The 21240-nt window shown below is 39.0% G+C and overlaps 2 protein-coding genes across 3 annotated transcripts in view; one reads left to right on the top strand and one right to left on the bottom strand.

Moving 5' to 3' along the window:
* NT5DC1 (5'-nucleotidase domain containing 1) overlaps positions 1 to 21240 on the bottom strand; it is a 262954-nt gene that overhangs the window by 210170 nt on the left and 31544 nt on the right. The window lies entirely within an intron of this gene.
* Positions 1 to 21240, top strand: part of COL10A1 (collagen type X alpha 1 chain) — a 62740-nt gene that overhangs the window by 30838 nt on the left and 10662 nt on the right. Inside the window, exons 1-2 of one of the 2 annotated variants that reach the window (XM_090031430.1) lie at positions 17622 to 17706; positions 18481 to 18637. In XM_090031430.1, the coding sequence (XP_089887556.1) occupies positions 17668 to 17706; positions 18481 to 18637 (196 nt within the window). In that variant the 5' untranslated portion in view covers positions 17622 to 17667. Of the gene's footprint in view, positions 1 to 17621; positions 17707 to 18480; positions 18638 to 21240 lie in introns of those variants that run through there. The other variant, XM_090031431.1, reaches the window with a different exon arrangement.

Raw genomic sequence — 21240 nt, 5'->3', positions numbered from 1 at the left:
AAAAAACTTCACCATTTTTATTATAGCATCATCAATTTCTATTAGGATATATAAAATACTCTCCAGATTGACAGGATTTTTAATTAGAACTATCTGGTAGTGCTAAGTTTCCTAGCAACAGTGCAGTATGATCCACTACTTATTTCCACAAAGCTCCATTAATCTATTTGCAAAATGCTGTTGTACAAACAAGGATGGCTGTCCTAAATATCTTCACAATCTGGACAACAGTGCTGCATAAAGAACTACAGCAGAGGTGGCTACTGTAAACTTCACATGGGGTGTGTCCACATGTGTTGATTAAAGTTGCTTTAGCTCAATTTAAGGTGTATTAAGGGTGCGCATCTACACATATGCGTCCTTAACACACCTTAGAAATGGAGATTTTAGGCTATTTGTGCCTAAATTTGATACCTGAAAAAGGTCCGGCAAGGCTGGGGCGGGGGGCGCATCTGGCTCTGCCTGGCCAGGAAAAGCCCAGCTCCACCCTGCCCTGTGCAGATTCGGGGACACACACCCTCCCCCCGCACCAGCGTTCCCTCCCAGATGAGTACCAGCAGTGGTGGGAGATGCCAGACGAACACCAGACAAGCTGTGCGCAGTGGCGGGAGTCCTGCGCCCCCGCCCCCCAACAAAGCTGCACCTCCAACCGGGCAGCCCCTACCCCAGCCCCAGCCCCACACCCTCTCTCACCGTGGGCACCTTGATCTGCCCCACCACACCCCTTCCCTTCCACCACACCAGACTTACCAGCTGCACGCAGCACTCCACACTGCCGAGCTGTGTTCCTCACTGCCTACGTTCTACGCTGCAGCTGTGCACATGCAAGAACATTTACTGGACAAATTATTGGCCACATCAGGCCAATTTCCAACACAGAAAATGTTCTTATGCCAATCCAATATCAGACCAATGTTTCAGTGCACCTCTAGTTTTAAGACATTTGTTTAAAAAATATATATATACTTTTCTGTGTGTAAAACTATCTATCTATATATCTCACCTGGTGCAGACAAATGTGTTCTTAACACAACCTTAATTCCAGGGTGAAATGTAAGTGCAGTTGTAAGAGCAACATTTTAATGATACAAGAAATGATAGTGTCAGAGAAAGTAGTATTCAAATCCTATATTTTTTATCTAAAGTTAAGCCCAGTAGAACATACCTAATTCATAAAGTGGTGATAAAAAAAATATGAAGACCATTCAACATTAGTCTAACTCCTCAACCATAAATAACTACAGCATCACTCCCAGGAGAAATGCAATGTCTGTTCACAGGCCTTGAGTGGTATGCTGTCAAGAATAAATTCTCTAACAGGCATACTATTAGTATATAAGTTTGTAGATTTGATCAGGACACTGTCCCCTGATGTAAGTTGGCACCATACACTACGAAGAGTAGCATACCAAGGTCCTGGTCTCTTGATAAATAAAACTAACAGCTCTCCACCCTCAAAAGTACACTGAGGTTGACTATTTGAAGAGCTGTAAGAACAGTGGTGAGGAAGTTCATTTAACAACATGGGCAAGCACGAAGGGAGGTGAAAAGGGTAATAGCATGTTATACATACAGCAAAAGGGTTATATAAGGCTATGCCCATACTGCAAATCACCCTTGTGAGCTAGCTTTAAACAAGCCAGTAATCTAGCCATAGCTGCACAGAGCTCTGAATGGGTGGGCCACCTGAGCATTCAAGGAGCAGACAAAAGTGCAGCTCCCCAGTCTAACTCATGACACTTCACAGAAAGCATCATGAGTTAAACCAATTCTCCCAACACAAAAGATGTTAGGGAGGGAACTTGGGCTGGTCTTTCCCCAGCCTGTGCTGGAGTGAAGGTGGGTAGACTGGAGCACCCTTCCCTCCCCCACCCCACAAGGTGCAGGCTGAGCAAACACCAGCCCAAGCTACCTCCCCTCCCTTCTTCTCCTCCTCCCATGCTGAGACAGCACCACAGCAGAAACACACTAATGAAGGTGACCACTTTGACAGTTAACTTGTCACACGATCGGAGTGTTCTGCAGTTGTGAAAGACTGTTAGGGCATGGTTGTAGAGTGCTTTCAAGCAGTTGATTGTGTGACAAATGTAATTTCTGTCTGTGCCTTCAATCCTGCCTCTCAAGTGGATTTTGCAGTACATGCTGAACTTCATCCTACTGGAGTTGAACTGGTCCCCAAACCAGAAAATTTAACATGCATACATACATATTTTATATATATGCTCCTCTCCCTAATATGCAGCACACACACACATATACACACAATGGCCCCAGAGTTAGTAAGGCCACCCAAGTCCTTGAGGGTCAAAGAAGATAAGCAACCATCATGCAAAATGAAGCCTAGGCTTCAGAAATGTATAAAAATATAAAAGTTCCCCAAGTATGAAATACAAGCTAACAAAATCATTAAGCAGATCCTCAAGGAATCCATTTCTAAGCACTAGGAGGAGAAAAATGTGATTAAGAACAGTCAGCATTGATTTTCCAGGGGCAAGTCATGCAAGACCAACCCGATTACTTTCTATGATGAGATAAGGCATGCTAAGGAAGTATGGGCTGGATGAATGAATAAAAAACTGGCTGGAGCATCCAGCTCATAGAGTACTAATCAATGGCTCAATGTCTAAATGGCAGCTGGTATCAAGTGGAGTGCCCCAGGGGTTGGTCTTGGGGCCAGTTTTGTTCCGTGCTCTTCACTAACAACCTGGAAGATGGCATACAGTGCACCCTCAGCAAGTTTGCAGATGACACTAAGCTCAGGAGATTAGTAGAAAAGCTGAAGGGTAGGGCTAGTATTCAGAATGACCTAGACAAATGGGAGGATTCAGCCAAAAGACATCTCATGAAGTTCAACAAGTACAAGTGTAAAGTTCTGTACTTAGGACAGAACAATCCCATGTGCCAGTCCAGGCTGCGGGCTGACTGGCTGGGCAGCAGCTCTGCAGAAAAGGACCTATGTGCTACAGTGGATAATAAGTTGACTATGAACCAGCAGTGTGTCCTTGTTACCAAGAAGGCTAATGGCATACTTGGCTGCATTGGTAGGTGCGTTGCCAGTACGTCAACGGAAGTGATTATTTCCCTGTATTCAGCACTGGTGAAGCCGCATCTGTAGTACAGTATTCAGTTTTGGGCCCCCCACAACAGAAAGGATGTGGACAAATTGGAGATAGTCAAGGGGAAGGCAACTGACAAAAATGGTAAGTCATCGCCTGCAGCCCCCTTACGAGGAAAAACTGGGGGAACTGGGGGAAAAACTGGGGGAATTTATTTAGTCTAGAAAAGAGGAGACTGAGGGGGGACTTAATAACAGCCTTCAACTACCTGAACAGTGGGGGGGAGGGGGAAGGGTTCAAAAGAGGATGGAGCTTTGGAGCTCGAGTCTGTTCTCAGTGGTGGCAAAAGACAGAACAAGGAGCAACGGTCTCAAGTTGAAGCAAGGGAAGTTTATGTTAGATATTAGCAAGAAATTTCTCACTACGAGGGTAGTAAAACACTGGGACAGGTTACCCAGAGAGGTGGTGGAAGCTGCATCCTTGGAGGTTTTCAAAACCCAGATAGACAAAGCTTTGGCTGGGATGATCTAGTTGGGATAGTCCCGCTCTGAGCAGGAGGTTGGACTAGATGACCTCCTGAAGTCCCTTCCAACCTATTTTTTTTTGATTCTATGATTCTAAGAAGTTGCTCATAGCAAGTGTGCATTATCACATAAGTTCAATGGCCAAACATTGGCTATATACAGATATCCAGTTTCTACTGGGAGAATCACTGTTCTCCCAGCAAAAATGACCACTTCAAGAGAACAATCACACAACTATAATGAGGCAGAAGCCAGTCACAGAAGGTTTCTCTTGGGAGAATGAACATCTACATACTTTCCCCTGGCTTAAGTCCTCCTGGAAACCAGGAAGAGTAGAGATGCAGGAAAGTTTCACTTTCCTATAGACTGGGAGGGGAGGGGAGGAGTTCCCATTAGAGCGAGAAACAGGCAGGAGGCTTTGCTGTGATGCGCCAGGTGCTTGACTACTAAGCATAAGGAGCTGAGCCCACAGAACAGTTCCCTGCTTTTCACTCTGGAGCCCCTGGTGTGAGAAGTGGGAAGAGGGCTTTGTCTCAATGCTCCATCCCCCTGGGAATGGGAAAACTGGAGCAGCCCATGCTTTCCCCAGAGTAAGATTACATTGGTCTCTGGAAAGCACCGGGAGGAAGGGGAGAGTTGTAGATTGAATGTCTGTACTACTCCCTCTCCCAGAATCATTTCTAGCAGCACAAATTTTCCATCTCTAGACTTCAACATTTGTATATGGCAACTGTTAACACAAGAGTTAAGGTTGTCTACTGCTATTTTCTGCCAACTCCCACCTCTAGCATATTTCATAGATTTCATAGACATTAGGGCTGGAAGGGACCTCGGGAGATCATCGAGTCCAGCACCCTGCCCAAAAGGGCAGGAAGTCAGCTGGGGTCATAGGATCCCAGCAAGATAAGCATCCAATTTGCTCTTGAAGGTGTTCAATGTAGGTGCTTGAACCACCTCCGCTGGCAGACTGTTCCAGACCTTGGGGGCTCGGACAGTAAAGAAATTCTTCCTTATGTCCAGCCTGAAACGGTCTTGCAGGAGTTTGTGACCGTTCGACCTCGTCATCCCTTGGGGCGCTCTGGTGAACAAACGTTCCCCCAGATCCTGGTGGTCACCCCTGATAAACTTATAGGTGGCCATCAGATCACTCCTGAGCCTACGCTTTTCCAGGCTAAAGAGTCCCATGGCTCTCAGCCTGTCATCATAACATCTGTTCTCCTGACCTCTGATCATGCGCGTGGCTCTCCTCTGGACTCTCTCAAGCTTCTCCACATCCTTTTTGAATTGTGGAGCCCAAAACTGGACGCAGTACTCCAGTTGCGGCCTCACCAAGGCCGACTACAAGGGGAGAATCACGTCCCGGGATTTCCTCGAGAAGCATCTATGGATGCAAGCCAGCGTTTTGGTCGCTTTACTAGCCGCAGCATCGCATTGGAGGCTCATGTTCATCTTGTGGTCAGCGATGACCCCCAAGTCTCTTTCTTCTGTAGTGCTATCCAACGTAGCACTGCCGAGCCTATAAGGATGCTGCAGGTTTTTCCTCCCAAGGTGGAGAACCTTGCATTTTTTGGTGGTAAACACCATCAGGTTCTCGTCTGCCCATTTGCTGAGCTTGTCCAGGTCAGCCTGGATCACCCGCCTATCTTCTGGCATGGATGCTTTGCCCCAAAGTTTGGTGTCATCGGCGAACTTGGCCAGTCAACTCCTGACTCCAATGTCCACATCATTAATGAAGATGTTGAACAGGATGGGTCCCAGGACAGAGCCTTGAGGGACCCCACTGGTCACAGGGCACCACGATGAGTGACTGCCATCAATTACAACCCTCTGGGTCCGACCACGGAGCCAGTTTCCCAGCCAGCGGATCGTGGTGGAGCCAAGGCCGCAACTGGCCAGTTTGGCCAAGAGGTGATCGTGGGATACCAGATCAAAGGCTTTTGTGAAGTCAAGATATATGACATCAATCTCTTCTCCCTTCTCCAGGTGATAGGTCACCTGGTCATAGAAGGAAATGAGATTGGTCAAACAAGACCTACCCGCAACAAACCCGTGCTGGCTGTCCCTTTGAATGTTAGCCTTGGCCAGTCCCTCAAGGATGGCCTCCTTAATAAACTTTTCTAAGATCTTCCCCAGGATAGAAGTCAGGCTAATGGGCCTGTAGTTAGCCGGATCCACTCTCCTCCCTTTCTTGAAGATCGGCACCACATTGGCCTTCTTCCAGTCTTCGGGCACTACACCAGAGCACCAGGAGGTATCAAAGATCCGTGCCAGGGGCTGGGCTATGACGCTCGCCAGCTCCTTGAGTACCCTGGGGTGCAGACTGTCAGGGCTGGCTGACTTGAAGGTATCCAGCTGCTCAAGGTGTTCCTTCACGAGGTCAGCATTTATGGAGGGTAGGGGATCCCCATCACCCGGATCTCCCTGTCCCATAGCAGGCATGGGCGTCCCATGGGACTGATGAAAGACTGACGCAAAGTACCTATTTAATAGGTGGGCTTTTTCCTGGGCGTCAGTTGCCAGTTGCCCCATCTGGTTTAGCAGGGGTCCAACGTTGCCCTTGCTTTTCCTCCGGCTCCCCACATATCTGAAAAAGGACTTGCTGTTGTCCTTGATGCCTGAAGCTAGTTGGAGTTCAGTTGCAGCCTTGGCTTTCCTGGTTTGCTCCCTGCAGGACCGGACCAGCGCGGAGTAATCCTCCTTGAAGGTGAATCCTGTCCTCCATCCTTTGTAGGCTTTCCTTTTTAGCCGCAGGAGGTCTGCTAGGTCCCTGGAGAGCCAGGAGGGCTGCTGTGCCTTCTTGCTGCCTTTTCTCCGTGTTGGAATAGATTTAGCTTGTGCATTGAGGATCGCTTCCTTGAGAAGCAACCACTCTTCTTGAACTCCCATCTCCTTGGGGTCATGGTCCCTGAGGGCCTGACCAACAAGCTAAAAAACCTGAAATTCTCAAAAAACAGTGAAAGCACACAATCTCATTTCTGTTCTCCAACTTGGCAATAGCCAGAGGGAATTATGTGCAGTCATTCCAGCTGCATTCACTGCGTCTGCTACAGCGGCACAAAAAGGCTGGAGAAGTTTTGCACAACTATTATTGTGACAGCAAGTTATCTGGGAGGACTTTGCCCTTCAAAGCACCTCTGCCTGATTTCCTCTGACCATCTAAATAAAAAGAGTAAAGAATTGCATCCCCTTTGAATGATATACATACTTTATTATGTAAGCTGTCAATAAAGAGCACAGGGAAGAAACTGGGGAAGTGTCATTAGTTAGCTGGGAGGGGAATGGTGTGTGTAGGTCCTATGACATTATGTACTAATTCCAATGCCTCCTCTTACCGCAAATGGCAGATAGCATACCAGTAACTGTAGAATATTGTGTCATGTATGCACAAGAGTGGTATTTTCTGTGGAATCTGACTCTAAGTGTGCAGAAGGCAGGGAAGTGTAGCATCTTATAAACTAACTCTATTGACATGTTAGGCATTATCTGAAAACACCTACTGAATTCATGCCTTCCACAGGGGGGACAACTGCAGGAAATGCCTTCATTGTAGATTCCAGTAGAGCAGTGGTTTTCAACTTTTTTTCACATGTAGACCCGTAAAAACTTTGGAATTATTAGGATTTAAATATTAACTATTTCTAAACTGTATTTGAAAAGATCAAATGAGAAAACAAATGGCTTAGCCTTACAATGCAGTAAAAATAATACTCAGTGAACACATACCCCAAAAAGAAGCCAAATCTAACCTCATTTCATTGGGACTATAGAAAGGAAAGCATTTCATAATGATATAACTAGCATGAGTGCTGTCCTCAAACCCCTACAGATATCTACATTTTCAGCAATAAAGTTCACCTAACCTCAGTTTCTGTGTATAGCTGGAAACAATAAAGCTCACCTAACCTCAGTTTGTGTATAGTTGGAAACAACTCCATCTTCTCAGTACTGAGCAGCCTAGAATCCAAGACATGCATACGCTGTACTGTAGTAGTTTTCAACCTGTGGTCCACTGATCCCTGGGGGTGCATAGACTATGTTTCAGGGATCCACAAAAGATGGCAATAATCAAAAGTATGTAAATACTCACACTGACAATTCAAAGGGGTCCACACTTCCATTAAAAAATGTTAAGGGTCCGCAAATGAAAACCACTGCTCTACTGGAACTCACAATGCAGGCATTTCCCCTAGTTGCCCCTTCTTATGGAAGACCTGAATCCAGTAGGTGTTTTCAGATGATGCCTAACATGTCAATAGAGTTAGTTTATAAGATCATACTGCCCTGCCTTCTACACACCTACAGAGTCAGACTTTCACAGAAAATACCACTTTTGTGGATAAACAACATAACAGTCCACATTTAACAGCTATTTGCAGTAAAAGGAGGTATTGGAGTTAGTGCATAATGCCCCTAGGGCAAACCATTTCAAGTTGTAATGTTAAGGAAGCACAGGGGCATCCTCATTCCCAACACTCTTATATTAAATATAATATCAATACTTGCATTAATACCTTTATTCCAAATAGCTGAGCTACAAAGAACCAACATCCACTGAGTAAAGTTGCAGGGATCCCAGCAAACTTAACGGGAACTCTGTGCGAGTCAATTCCACATGCTTAAGCTTATCGCACATTTGGAACAACTGAACAGGCAGATAGAAACAAACCAAAAGAAGTTCCTGCATATGTTTAATAGAAATACATGGAGAAAATAAACTGCATTTAAAATGTTTGACTTTTCTTTTTTTAAAGCCTCTATTTTTAACATGCTCAGACTACATTTATTTGTTCTTGCCTTAAAAGTCTGGACGCAAGTTGTTTGGTTTTTGCTTGGGTTTTTTTTGGGTTTTTTTGCTCTGGCACCTGTTTTTAAAAGCTCTCTTTTATTACTTCAACCTGAACTAGTTGTCAAAACCAGAGCAGGTAGCAAGCCCAATGAATGTGTCTATTCAGCAGACTTGCTACCCACCCTAACGGGTATACTTTACAAAATAGTAATTTGAAAACATAGTAGCTAAAAATTGACCTGTTAGGAAGATTCCCTTAATTATGTGGCACATTCGGAAGTTGCTTGAACTCTTTTCACTTTTAGGGGATAGGCTTAGACAGTTCCTCCTGCAGCACTGCTTCTTTCGCTCCCTGTGCTCTAGGGAAATCTAACTGGAAAAAACCTCAGCCTGGCAACTGCAGACACAGTGATACATAGTAAAATTCTGGCTCTGAAAAGAGTAAATGGACCAAAATGCAGGAGTGTTTTCCCTAGACCTATTTACACCATAACAGTTGCAAGTGAGTTTTAAATGGTTGGTATTACCAGAAATAAGTGACAGTGGATTGGGAAAGTAACAATAGGGTTATATGCCCAATGCTCAGTTATGATGTCAGGCAGCACCATACTGACATGCTGTGTACACCACTCCCAGACTGGAAGCAAAATAGCTGCCTTGATGAAGTAACAACAGTAGCCCTAAAACAGCCAAACAACTTTTGATTCATGGGTTAACAGTGAGAAGGCATATTGCAGTAGTGTTGCTGGCACGATCACTGAGTGGTATAAACATACTCCAAGTTTCTCTGGGACACTACTTTTTTGAAAGCACTTCACCCCCAGGACCCAAGCACCATTTTCAAAAATGATCTAGACACTTAAGCTCATTTGTAGATGTGCTCACTGTTTTCTAACCCATGTTAACTGATTCCTATCACACAGTTTGAATCAAATTTCAGTTTGAATTAAAGGTTAATAGATGATCATTGACCATTAGGGAGGTTTTCATACAGTTCTGGACTTCAGGGCTACAAAAATGCACTCACTTACTACACCTGATGGTGGGCACAAGCAACAGGAAGCCCTAGATACCTATTATACATACATGCTAATTAATACAGTTTAAATTGCTTAGTTAGAATTAGTTAATTAAGAGTACAGATATTCACGTATATATACTCATGGCTATAGTGCACATTAAACCTAAAGAAACATAACATCTATAAATGGCCTAGGAGACCAGCTAGCACTGAAAACTGAGTTTAAAATTAGCTATGCTCATATTAGTTTCCTTTTATTCTTCATCCCTTAGTTAGAGTGAATCCTGTTAATACTTGCATATGAGTGATTTTGCATGCATAGGTAGTTCTCTTGAAGCTCCCATGTTAAAAACTTATTGGGCACGTCTACACAAGAAGCTATGCCGCTGTAGTGTTCATTAGGAAAAACCTCACCATAGCACATTGCTACAGCGATCTACCAGCCAAAAATAACCGTGCATTGCTGGCATAGTGCAGTACAGGCTGTTACTGCACCATCTTTTCATATTTCCAAAAGGAAGTACTAAATGACAGCGCAGTAACAATGGTGACATATGGCCATGTGTAGATGCACCAATTGTGCCCATAAGTATAAAAGTTCAAATCAGGGCCTTATTGTGGAGAAGAGGACTACTAAACAAGGTGAAACACATTAGTTATATAGACAGTTCCCTGAAGAATTTGCAAGATTTTAAAGTTAAAACTAAAATAAATAGAAATGAATATTCATGAAGGTAATTTTATAACCTGTTGAACTCTGCTTTAAGATGTATAAATAAGCTCTTTGCAATCGTGATTCTCTTATGATCGTTTATGGATACAGCCCCAATGTAAAGAAGATTCCAACCTGTCAAGGGCACTTTGCAAGTATTTAATAATAGTAATGCAAGACCTTTCAGGTTCAAACATATTGGTAAACTCAGGTCATCAAATTAACTTTACAGGATTCTGATGCGTAGAATACTTTTTCCTAAAGCTAAAACATGATTATTTGGCTTAACAGCAAGTAAACCGGCTTAGCATTAATGCAGTTATAAATATTCAACTGGGAGGTTCCTGGTTAAAAATACTCTTTTACTAAATACAGCCATTATGGTCAAAAGTTAACTTAAATGACCAAACGACTGAACACTAGCCAGCTAGCCACTGGCAAAATAAACAGAGATCCCTGTCCAGGAGAGTCTGAATGCAGGAAATGTACTCAGTCATCAGCATACAGGTAACATATCTAAAAAAATACCAAAAAAGAAAACAAATATTGAGCTACATGGGCAACATCACTATCATCTTTTTTATAAAGAACTCTTTCCAGTCTTCAGAGGGAGATCTACCTTCATATGTTTGGGATAATGCACCTTTATAAAATGAACTTAACTGAGCATCTTTTAATTACAAATCTGATAAAATGTGGTACATAGTCTAAAATTTAAAAAACAAACAAACCTCTATTTATTTTGCTATTAGTTAGGTAAATAATTACTCCCTCCCAAGTATGATTTTTATATATTATATTTACACACACACACACACACACACATCTTGCTAATGGCTAGTATACATTTTAAATTAGAAGGTATTACATGCTTAAAATAAAAGGAGTAGCAGTGCTGATAAGTGCTTTGAGTCCGTAACTTCCCCACAGTTATTTCATGCCATCTAAATAGCTTCAAAATTCCCTTAGTGCTTGCCAGTAGCATGCTGCCAACATTTTAAGAAGGAACTTCCACAAATTTTTCCTCTTCCCCTGTGGTAAACTTTGTACTAGGGTATATGTGGCTTGCAGACAGAACCGAAGAACTGAGAAAGCTATATATTTACTTTTTCTATTTTAACAAAAACAGTTTCTAATAACTTAAACCAAAGAAAGACTTTGCAAAGATATGAAAAAAACCTCTTGACAGAAAATATTCATACTTTGTTATTAAAAATATACTGAGCATACAGTCTGGAATAATATTCATCCTGTATAATTTTGAGCAGGGAGGTAGGGTGAAGACTTTACAGGGGGAGAGGAGGCAGTCCTGAGATATCCTATGCCAGGAAATTATTTTTGCCTGACACTTGATACACTCCAGTCTGTTCCAAGTTCAAAACTTTTTCCTCCTCCTGCTAGGTATTTTACATGGCCTTTTGCACCATTACATCCAGGCCCCACGAAGAGTTGTTTTATGTCACAGGAGATGACTTGAATCCATCAGTCTCAAGTGATTTAGCAGTACCCAGGGAACGTTATAGAGAGCACCACAGATTAGAAAATGAACCTACCACTTTTAACAGAATACTTATCAACTTCTTCCTGGAAGCTCTCAAGAGCCTCTTCCACATCACCACTGAGGCTCTCTCTGAAGAGCCTCTTCCACATGATCAGGCTTAAGAAAGAATATTTTCATCAGAACTAGTGCTACAAATTATTACTTCCTCTTACAAAATAATAGATCATCACAAGTTTTAGGTATGTGTTCTAACAAAGAAGTGTCACTAAAAGCCACGGTAGAACCTTCAAAGATTTATTTCAGGAAGGTTAAAGTTGTAAAAATTGTAGTGGTATCTATTATGTTTCCCAGAACCAAAAGACAAAATACATACGATCTTGCATCTGATTTTAATTGGTATTCACCTATACAAGTTTCAAAAGTAACTTTTATGCAGTAATTTATTTCACTATTCAGCATATCATAAAATAATACAGAAAGCAAAGGTCAGCACTTTTGTAAATTTCTGAAGGCTTACTCATGACTATATTTTTACTCCCAAAGATACAGTCCTTTGAAAAATGCCATTTTTTACAAAATTACTCCTATACCTATGTATTATAGTAAACAATTACTCGAACAGAATATCAAGTAACAAATATATAATATTTAAAAATAAAATTAAGGATTTACACTGAAACCTAACAGAAATTCAGGAAAAGCAGAGATTTTTTGCAATCTCTCACACTTTTGTGCTTAGATGTTGCAGAATCCCATAGTCCATGTCATAAAGCCCCAGTCCAGTCATTTAGATATCTCTCTCATTTTATCAAGTGATTCTCCTAACAGTTTTACAGAAAAAAATAAGTTTTATATTTCTTCTTTGTAACCTACTAGTGCTTCAGTCCTGTGAACTGTTTTGCACAGGCACCTGCCTTCCCAGAGACCTGTTCAACTCAGTGAGCACTGGGGTTCACATACACAGAGCAGCTTGCAGGAAGGCGGAAGTCAATTCCATTTCTCTAGCTTGGCTCTTATCCCACACATCTGCCTTCATTCTCACAGGATGAGTGTGATTCCACAAATCATTTTTTAGATCAAATACAAGTGCGTCATTAATTATCAAGGATGCCGTTCAGTCAGAAAACAAATATGCTGCAACTGGTAACAAAATGTACACAAAGTTGAAAAGTAACTGTAATATTCCAGTATCCAAGTGAAATTCCATTTTTATTCCTCTTTCATGAGAATACTTTGTTTCAGTAAAACAACTTACTTTATAAAAACTTTTCAAGTGTTATCTTTAAGGGCTAATCAGGGTGCATGGGTGTGTATGGATGGTACAGCTACAGTGCTCTTTTATCCTTGGTCCACCCAAAATTTAAAATCAACTGCCTGGTAGTAACAGGAGCATTTCTATTGAAACAGAAGTGAGGGAGTCACTTGACTTCAGGGCTCGTTCAAATCTACCTGATGCCTACTGAACTTCTCATTCAGCCTCTCACCTTTTTGAAGGAATGTTAGTGATGTTCCACTAATCGAGCTAATCTTTTTCTGCAGCTCTCTTTTGTATTAGCTACTCCTAACATAGTTCCTATTTTACAGCCCTGCAAATGGTTTTTATTTCTAGATAAAAACACCAGTTCAAGTGTGGAAACATTAACTCAGGTGCAAATAAGTTTCAGTGAAGCACTGAATGCACAGCCAAGATGCTCAAGAAAGATTTGGTTTTATGACTCTGAGGCTGCGTCTACCCAAGATGTTTTACTGCAAAGCAGACTAATTTGTGTATCACCATCTAAATGTGCAAGGCAATTAGGGCACAGTGGACTAATCTGCTGTGCTGCCAGATAGTCCCATCAGATACAAGTGGTATCTGACAGTGCAGTAAATTACTGTGCTTAAACTCATTTTTAGACAGTGACATTAGGATCAGTTTACCCTGCCCCAAATTAAGTACATACAGTCACATTAACTTTACATCTAGAAGTGCCCTGAGAAATGTACTTTAAATTCTAATGATAACAGGACTAAAGAAACAACATCTTTTGATTATTTTGCCTAATTTGTTGTGGTTTTTTCATACATAACATATGCTATAGCAAATCATTTTATTGGAATATACATGAATATTTGTTTTTCAATCTTAAACTCAATAATAGTCCCTTAGTATATCAGTAAAACTTCTAGTTTATTTTTTAACAGGAGAAAAATACATGTTGTGTTATATGTGAAGATGTACACCATCTGCAGCCCCCATCTCAATATCCTAGATATGTCCATAGGACTAAATTCTGATAATGGCAAAACGGCAAAAAGATACCTGAATTTGACTGCATGTGCAAATTAAAAAATACAGTCACCCATTAAGTATTTTTAAGTATCTGGTCTCAGTAACTGGGTACTCAAATAAACACAGGTGTATTTAATGTGCTGTTGCAGCAAATAGAAACACACAAGAATGTGCATATATATGGAAGCCCACACTTCTCATGTATATCTAAGCTAAACCCTGCCATGGCATTGCATATAAAGAAAATCCACAGGAGCAGGGAAAACACATGGAAAAATTAAATTCCAGTCCCCCTTCAGCTTCCCACTACCACAAACAAACAGCTCCATAAAGTAGCATACCAAAAGGTGGAGTCTGGGTTAAACATGAAGTCAATCAATGGGTTTGTGTATCTCTAGTTCTCAAACCAACAATTATATCTATTCACATACATGTATAGAGAGATTATTCATCCTCCTGTCAGAGGTGGAATGAGAGGAAATGAGGCTGTTGGACAAATAAGACTGCATGATTACTTATGCTTTTGTAGTGTAAGTATTCTAGTCTGGCGGACATTTATTCATTGGGCTAGAAATTATTATTTTAATAGAACTACTGTTGGATGTTCCTAACTGTATTCCTTAACTAAATACTGTTAAATCAGCAGCAACCACATTTCCCACTAACATCTACATCTATAATACAGGTGTACTAAGGTCTACATAAATGTTACAGGTGACGTTTTAAACCAAAAATATTTTTCTAATTACCTAAATAACAACAAAGGGAATTCACTGTGTGTGTCTTATTCTTAAAAATTATTTATGCTCATATACCAGGTGTCTCATTCAAAAAGTGGCTGAATGGAGTTTATGTCACAAAAATTTTAATTTCTATGCTAAGCATAGTTAACGAAAAAGAAAGTTAATGAAAAACTTGAGCTCAAAATTTTACTTCCAGAAGATTACAAGCAACTGAAAATAGAGGCTCACAATGAAAGTGTCATCTCAATCATGAAATGCAAAAATCTAGAACTCTTGGTTCAGAAATGTTACTGTTTATAAGACCAAGTAGGAAATCGTTTTAAAAAATATTTTTTTTGTTTGTGTGATTTCCTAGTTGGTCTAATAAAAGGTATCATTTCTGAACCAAGAGTTCTAGATTTTTGCATTTATGTTTATCTTAGACTAACACAACTACCAAATTCATCTCAGTCATGTAAGCCTTCTCTAAAAATCCCCAACCTACTTATATGCAAAAGCTTAATGTGGAAAACAGGATTATGTCTAAAGGGCTGGGTTTCTTCATTAATATGAGATAGAATATTATGGAAGAGCAGCATGGAAGAAAAGAGAAAGAAAAGACTACTTAATGATACATAGGTTAACTCAATACACAAAGCATGTCTGCTACCCACAAGATTATTTGAACTCTTGATTAAGCAAATATTGATACAAAAGTAAACAGAATACCAGATTTGGTGGTCCACTGGTATTTTTCAGTGCTGAAATCAGTATTCCAAGAGATTTGTCATCTTTTTCTGGCCTGTAAATTACTTGGGCTGAGAGTATTGAATTAAACAGGCAAACAGTGGACAAAGTTCAGGAAACCCACTTGGACAAACGTCAAGAAACCTATTTGAAAGCACCCCAATGCAGCATAACTCATGAAGCTATATTATACCTTTTCTAGGTTTGCTACTCCAGTTTCTGGATTGGAATAGAGGCTGTTACCCTTCTGTATCCAGCATGCATGAGCAGAGGTTTAACAATACAGCCAGGGACCCAAGGCAGTGTTTTTTTCTACACTCCCCTCTAAAGTTGGCACCTGGAAAAGCTGCTCCGTTGCCCTGATCTATTTACATTACTGTGCATGACACCTACAGTCATAGATCAACTGGTTACTAGTATCACCACTGTAAGTACAGAGCTAGCAGGTAGTGCCATAGGCTGCTATACAACACTCTTTTCTGTGCTGGCATAGTTAAGAATTAATGGGGGAAATGTAAATATAGAGGGTACTGATTTCTTCCCTGGACAGCCATTCCTCTTGCAAGTATCTGCAGCCAGTGCAAACTACCAAAAGCTTCTACAGTATATATAAAATCAATTTAAAAATAAACAGGACTTTAAAATGCATCATTCACAAAGTGACAAACACCTAAATGAAAATGCAAGGTTGGACTCTGGTCAGCAACTGTAAAACTTTTATTTTGTGCTCTCCTTGACCGCATCCATGGTGTGAGAGGGCCATACTCCATAGAAACAAAAATGGTCCTTGGATGATGAATCAGGCCACAAATTATTTACTGCACTACCCATTTTATTTGCATTAAACAATTAAGATGATCCAACCCGTAACATAATGCAAAGTTATTAAGCATTCATGAATGTGTTCATCTTCTAGAAATTATATATACCTTTTGATGAGATTGCCTATAAAAAGCAGACTGTGAAATATATTTAATTCTGTTGTCCCATACTCAGGAAGGCCATTTTATATTCCACAGTATTCTTGTTTTTATATCATATTCTAGAAGTACATCCATGAATAATTTAGGAATTGAAGCTTACTGTCTAGTATCTGACATTGACTAAATAACAACATGGCTGGCTGTCATAGTGAAAAAATCCTCAGCCGCTATTTATTAGGAATAGAAGTCAGAACAAATGAAAACATCCCTTATATCTATAGAACCTCATAATCATTAATTTCAACATATACTTCCAAAAAATAAACAAACAAAGAGATTTTTGAAAAATGGAAAATAAGCTTCAATGAACTTTAACCCAAGATGATAAAGTATGGTTGTTTAAGTGCAATGAGATACAGCCACTAGATACTAATGAATCTTAGATATAAAGCACCACCTTCCCTATTATGTTAAAACACCCACCTGAAAACAAAAAAAAAATTAGTAACATATAATCCTGAAGTAGCCCATTTAACCTTTCAGGACACACATTTTTTTTTTTTCCCCACTATGCAATAAGCATTTACCATTTCAATAATTTGATAAAACCAAATGCAATAAAATATGATTGCTATTATGCTATCATGGCTTCCAGAATGCCATGATTTTTTTTATGAATTATGGTTCATTGCTTGTAAGTAGTACATATAAAATATTTCAGGCAAGTAGCCCAGGTATAATACATCTTGCTTAGCAGAAACATATAGATGAAGTTCAAGGATAGTATATTGGTGGGAAACTATTTCATTTTTATGCAGAAACATAAAAACAGAGTTTCAAAACTACTACTGCAGTGTTCCTTTTCACAGAAAGTTCTTTAATGTATGTGTATGACTTTAATAGACTTATTGTGAGCCCCTTACTCAAGCTCTGATGAGCAGCTACTTTCCCAAATAGTCTTTATTTATTTCAGTTGGACTAAGTCTGAAAACCTTGCCTTAAACAATATTTATTTCCCACAAATGTATGTAGATAAGAGAAATTATGTAATGACATTTAAAAGTGTAAGGATTATCTAATGCTAAAAACAAGACATACATAACTTAAGAAAATACTCAGTGTAATTAAAAAAATATAACCAAAACAAATGAAATGTTGTAGAGCAAGGTAAAGAATCAACCCCTCTCCCCAAAATTCTAACTGGATATAGCATGCTTTGCCAAGATAACTCCTCCTCACCTCCTTCCCTCCCATAATTAGTGCTTAGTGACTCTTAGGGAGGAGCTTAAACACAGGGCACCTTCACACAAAGTATAAATACCTTGGGGTGATACTTGAAATACCAGCTTCTGCTCCACTTACCTGGGGCAGAAGAAGCACCTCTGTAGGCTACAGGAAGACTAATGGCTGCATTAGGACATCTCAAACTCCACAGCATTCTGGTATGCTATGCTTTCATTCAATTTAATTTAGCTTATAAACTAACTTATAGAGACAGATGTTTTCGGGGTTCTTTAAGAGTAAGTGCCAGTATCTCAGCTGTCACTAGAGAAATTACTTTAAAAAAGGAATTTGGGGCAAGTTCCTGACTGCAGTGAAGTTAATGTGAGATTTCTGTCATTGACTTCAATTGGCTCAGGATTTCATCCTTTTATTGAAATAATGTCAATTTGAAAAAGTGCCACCATCATGCAGTTTGTATGTCTTTTAATGGAATATTTTCCCCGATTCAAATGGTACTGCTCCTAAATGTAATGTAATGAGCCTAGAGTGGTTGATGTGCTTATAGAATGGTAGTAACAACTCACAAGGTACTCACTTTTAAAAAAACGGTTTACGTTGGTATAGTATACTTACTAATTTATACTTTATATATGTTTATACTCTACTGATTAAATCCCATTTTAAAGGAAATTGAAGAACTATGGACTGGAGCAGTATGGAGAACATTCTGGTATAAATATATTTTTATACCAGATTAATCTTTATTTAAAATATTAATTTACTTTATAAGTAAAACACATATGCTTTTAAAAAAAATCCACCAAGTCTACAAACATGTTGAACCAGGAAGTGGTTTGCACAAACTAGTGCAGTATAACGATGCTAACATTTTAAATGCGATGCATTTGATCAATTCTAGGAAAACCTGAATTGGTCAGCTTTAATTTTTAAATAAAACAAGTATAATAAGCTAATCATTCTTTTTTATACAGAGCATATTTGGAAATATGCAGTTACACATAACTTTGCTGCTGCTGCTTTCTCTGACCATTGTCCATGGTGGTGATGGGTTTTTTTCTGAACAATACCAAAAACAATCCAGCGTGAAGGGGCCACCACGCTTCCTACCATTTAATGTAAAAAGTCAAGGTAAGTTAACTATTTTCTTCTTTTAATATAAATCTTTTTCTTAATATCTAGTGAAAAAAAAGATCTGTCTTGAAACTTGTTTTTGCTTACTGCCATTAAACATTTAGGTTTTTTCCTGTGGATATATATCTACCTTACAATACTGACAACAGTTAACACTACAGACAGAAACAGGAAAGAATCCAACAGTAGGACCCACTGAATGAGAGGCCCTCTTTTTTGGCAGAAGCAGAAATTAAATCTTTCTAGTTAAACTAAATAAATTGTAAAAGATGGAGACTGAGGATGCAAAGAAATAATGGTTATGAATTCTGCTGCTAGCATTGGAAATAATCAAGAAAGATTATTATGCCAATACCCTAGAAGCCTTTTGAGTTGGAAATAGTCACTGTCAAAAAAGCATTCAAATCAAATATATTATTTTTTAAAATCTGGAGATTGAAATAGTTGACAATCTGGCTAGAATAATCAGAAAAAGATTATTGGTATCAAATTATATTCTTCTATTATAAAAATATTTTTATTTAAAATTCAAACCAGGTTAATATTTTGTAATACAAAATACCTACCTAGTACACGTGGCTTAAATTTAAAACTTAGCTCTGCATTTGCAAAATCAAATAGTTTCACTGAAATAATTTGTTTCAGTATATTGCCAACATGCTAATACAATATATCTATAAACAAACTAATTGTTTAATAAAATATTATAATTTCATGCTTTAAACTAACCAGGACTTACAAAAAGGTTGTAAAGAAAAATGTTGTTCTGTTTACTGTAAAAAACAAACAAACCAAAACAAACTTTTAAAAGGGGGGAAAAACATATTTTTCTGTGCTCATTTCACAGGGTTACTTATATGTATCATACTTCATATACAGAAGAGGAATATCCATAATTCCCCTCTTTTCCTGTTAATACATAACATGTGATTATTTATATTTAGAAAAGGGATATGCAATCTGTCTTCTCCCTGATATGCCTATTTAAACTAAATGCTTATTTCAGTTCAGTAATCAGTCTTGAGAAATTATTAGCATACAGAAAGTTGACACAATCTATTAATGATCTTCAAATATCTAATATCTTTACATCATATAGCTAGAAGCAGAATATAATTAGGTTTCTATAAATAATTTTTTTAAATTAAATTATAACTTCACCAAGAACTATTAATGCATCGGTGCATGCTGCTGTTACTAAAAGGTGTTTTATATAAAATATGGGGACTGGTCAATACAGTAGTGCGTCAAGCACAAAGATCCAATACTCCATACTCTTTAAATATTTGTTATGATGATGCCAAATATTAATGAGACAATTGCATGGACTGTATAGAGTTTGGTAAAAGTAAGGATAATATGATATTATAATAGATGTTTGATTAAAAAATAAATAAATTAATGAGTTTTATAATTAATTCTAGATTCCACAGGCCCAAACTTTGCCTTCTGCCCCAAGAGCCTTTAGCTAAAAAATAAGTGACAAACTGGAAACTAAATTACACTACTTACTGAAATGAACCGTTCAGACCTCATGAAATATAAACGTCCTCCCACATCAGGAGTCAAGATTACCAAAATCTACCTACAAAGCACTTTGTACTTTGCCATATATATCCTTTAACTTAAATCTGTAGCTGGAAAATGTCCCCCAGAACCCATCATTCTTTTCTTACCTGCCACATTAAGGGTATATTCAGAATTAGTTTTTTATATCTTGCATATAGCTCACCTGCATGCAGTTGTTATAAGCCTATATAGATAGCAGTGAGTCAGATCTGAATCCTACTTGCTTGGGGCTCTTTAGGGACTAATAAAAGGATCTTAAATGAGTATCTTACCTCTCCCAGGAGGATGCAGTTTGCATCTTCAGCATTAGCAATAACTGGTGTGCTATCAGCAACTCTTTCCTCAATTTGAGTATTTACATATTTAGATTTTATTTCCCAAGAGCTTTTACATATTAAAATAGCCCTTCATTTTCCAATTTTGCAAGCAGAAGAAACCCAAGTTGTTTGCCTTGTGACCAAGAAAAAAGTACCCAAGACTTTTAAATTCTGGTAACGAACAGATGCATAGCTGGTCTGATGATTTAACTTTCACTAACAGGCACACCCACTGTGTTTATGTGTGTAGTCCCTTCCTTCACTCACTTCATATAGTGTTTTCTGTCAACGTTAGTAACCAAGAAGAACAAATAAAGTATTAAAAGCAAAGAGTAAAGTACACTGGCATTCCTATTTATGGAAGATGTTTCCCATTCACCTCTTCATCTACCAGGTCTCACTGTAGTTTTTCCTCCAAACAAAATATTCAGAAAGGGAGATGCTAGTAGTGAGGATTGTGGCAAGAGGAACCTATACTGCACTAAGCTCATACCATGGCAATTCAAGCAAAATACTTAAGAGTAAATTGAAAGCGACTTTATATTTAAAGCCACATTTAAAACTTGAATGGTAGTTTCAGGCCATAAAAAAGGTAAAAGATACTTTTCAGTTCAGAAATTCAACATGATACTTACTATGCTGATAAAGGAGAAGTAATTTGAAATTATATAGTGCAAAGAGTATGCCATTCAATTAACAATGCCTGAGTTGCTG

Source organism: Crocodylus siamensis, chromosome 1, assembly GCF_052110815.1.
Source record: "Crocodylus siamensis isolate JL-2025a chromosome 1, ASM5211081v1, whole genome shotgun sequence".
NCBI lineage: Eukaryota > Metazoa > Chordata > Crocodylia > Crocodylidae > Crocodylus > Crocodylus siamensis.
This window is presented reverse-complemented; position numbering and strand designations above follow the sequence as displayed.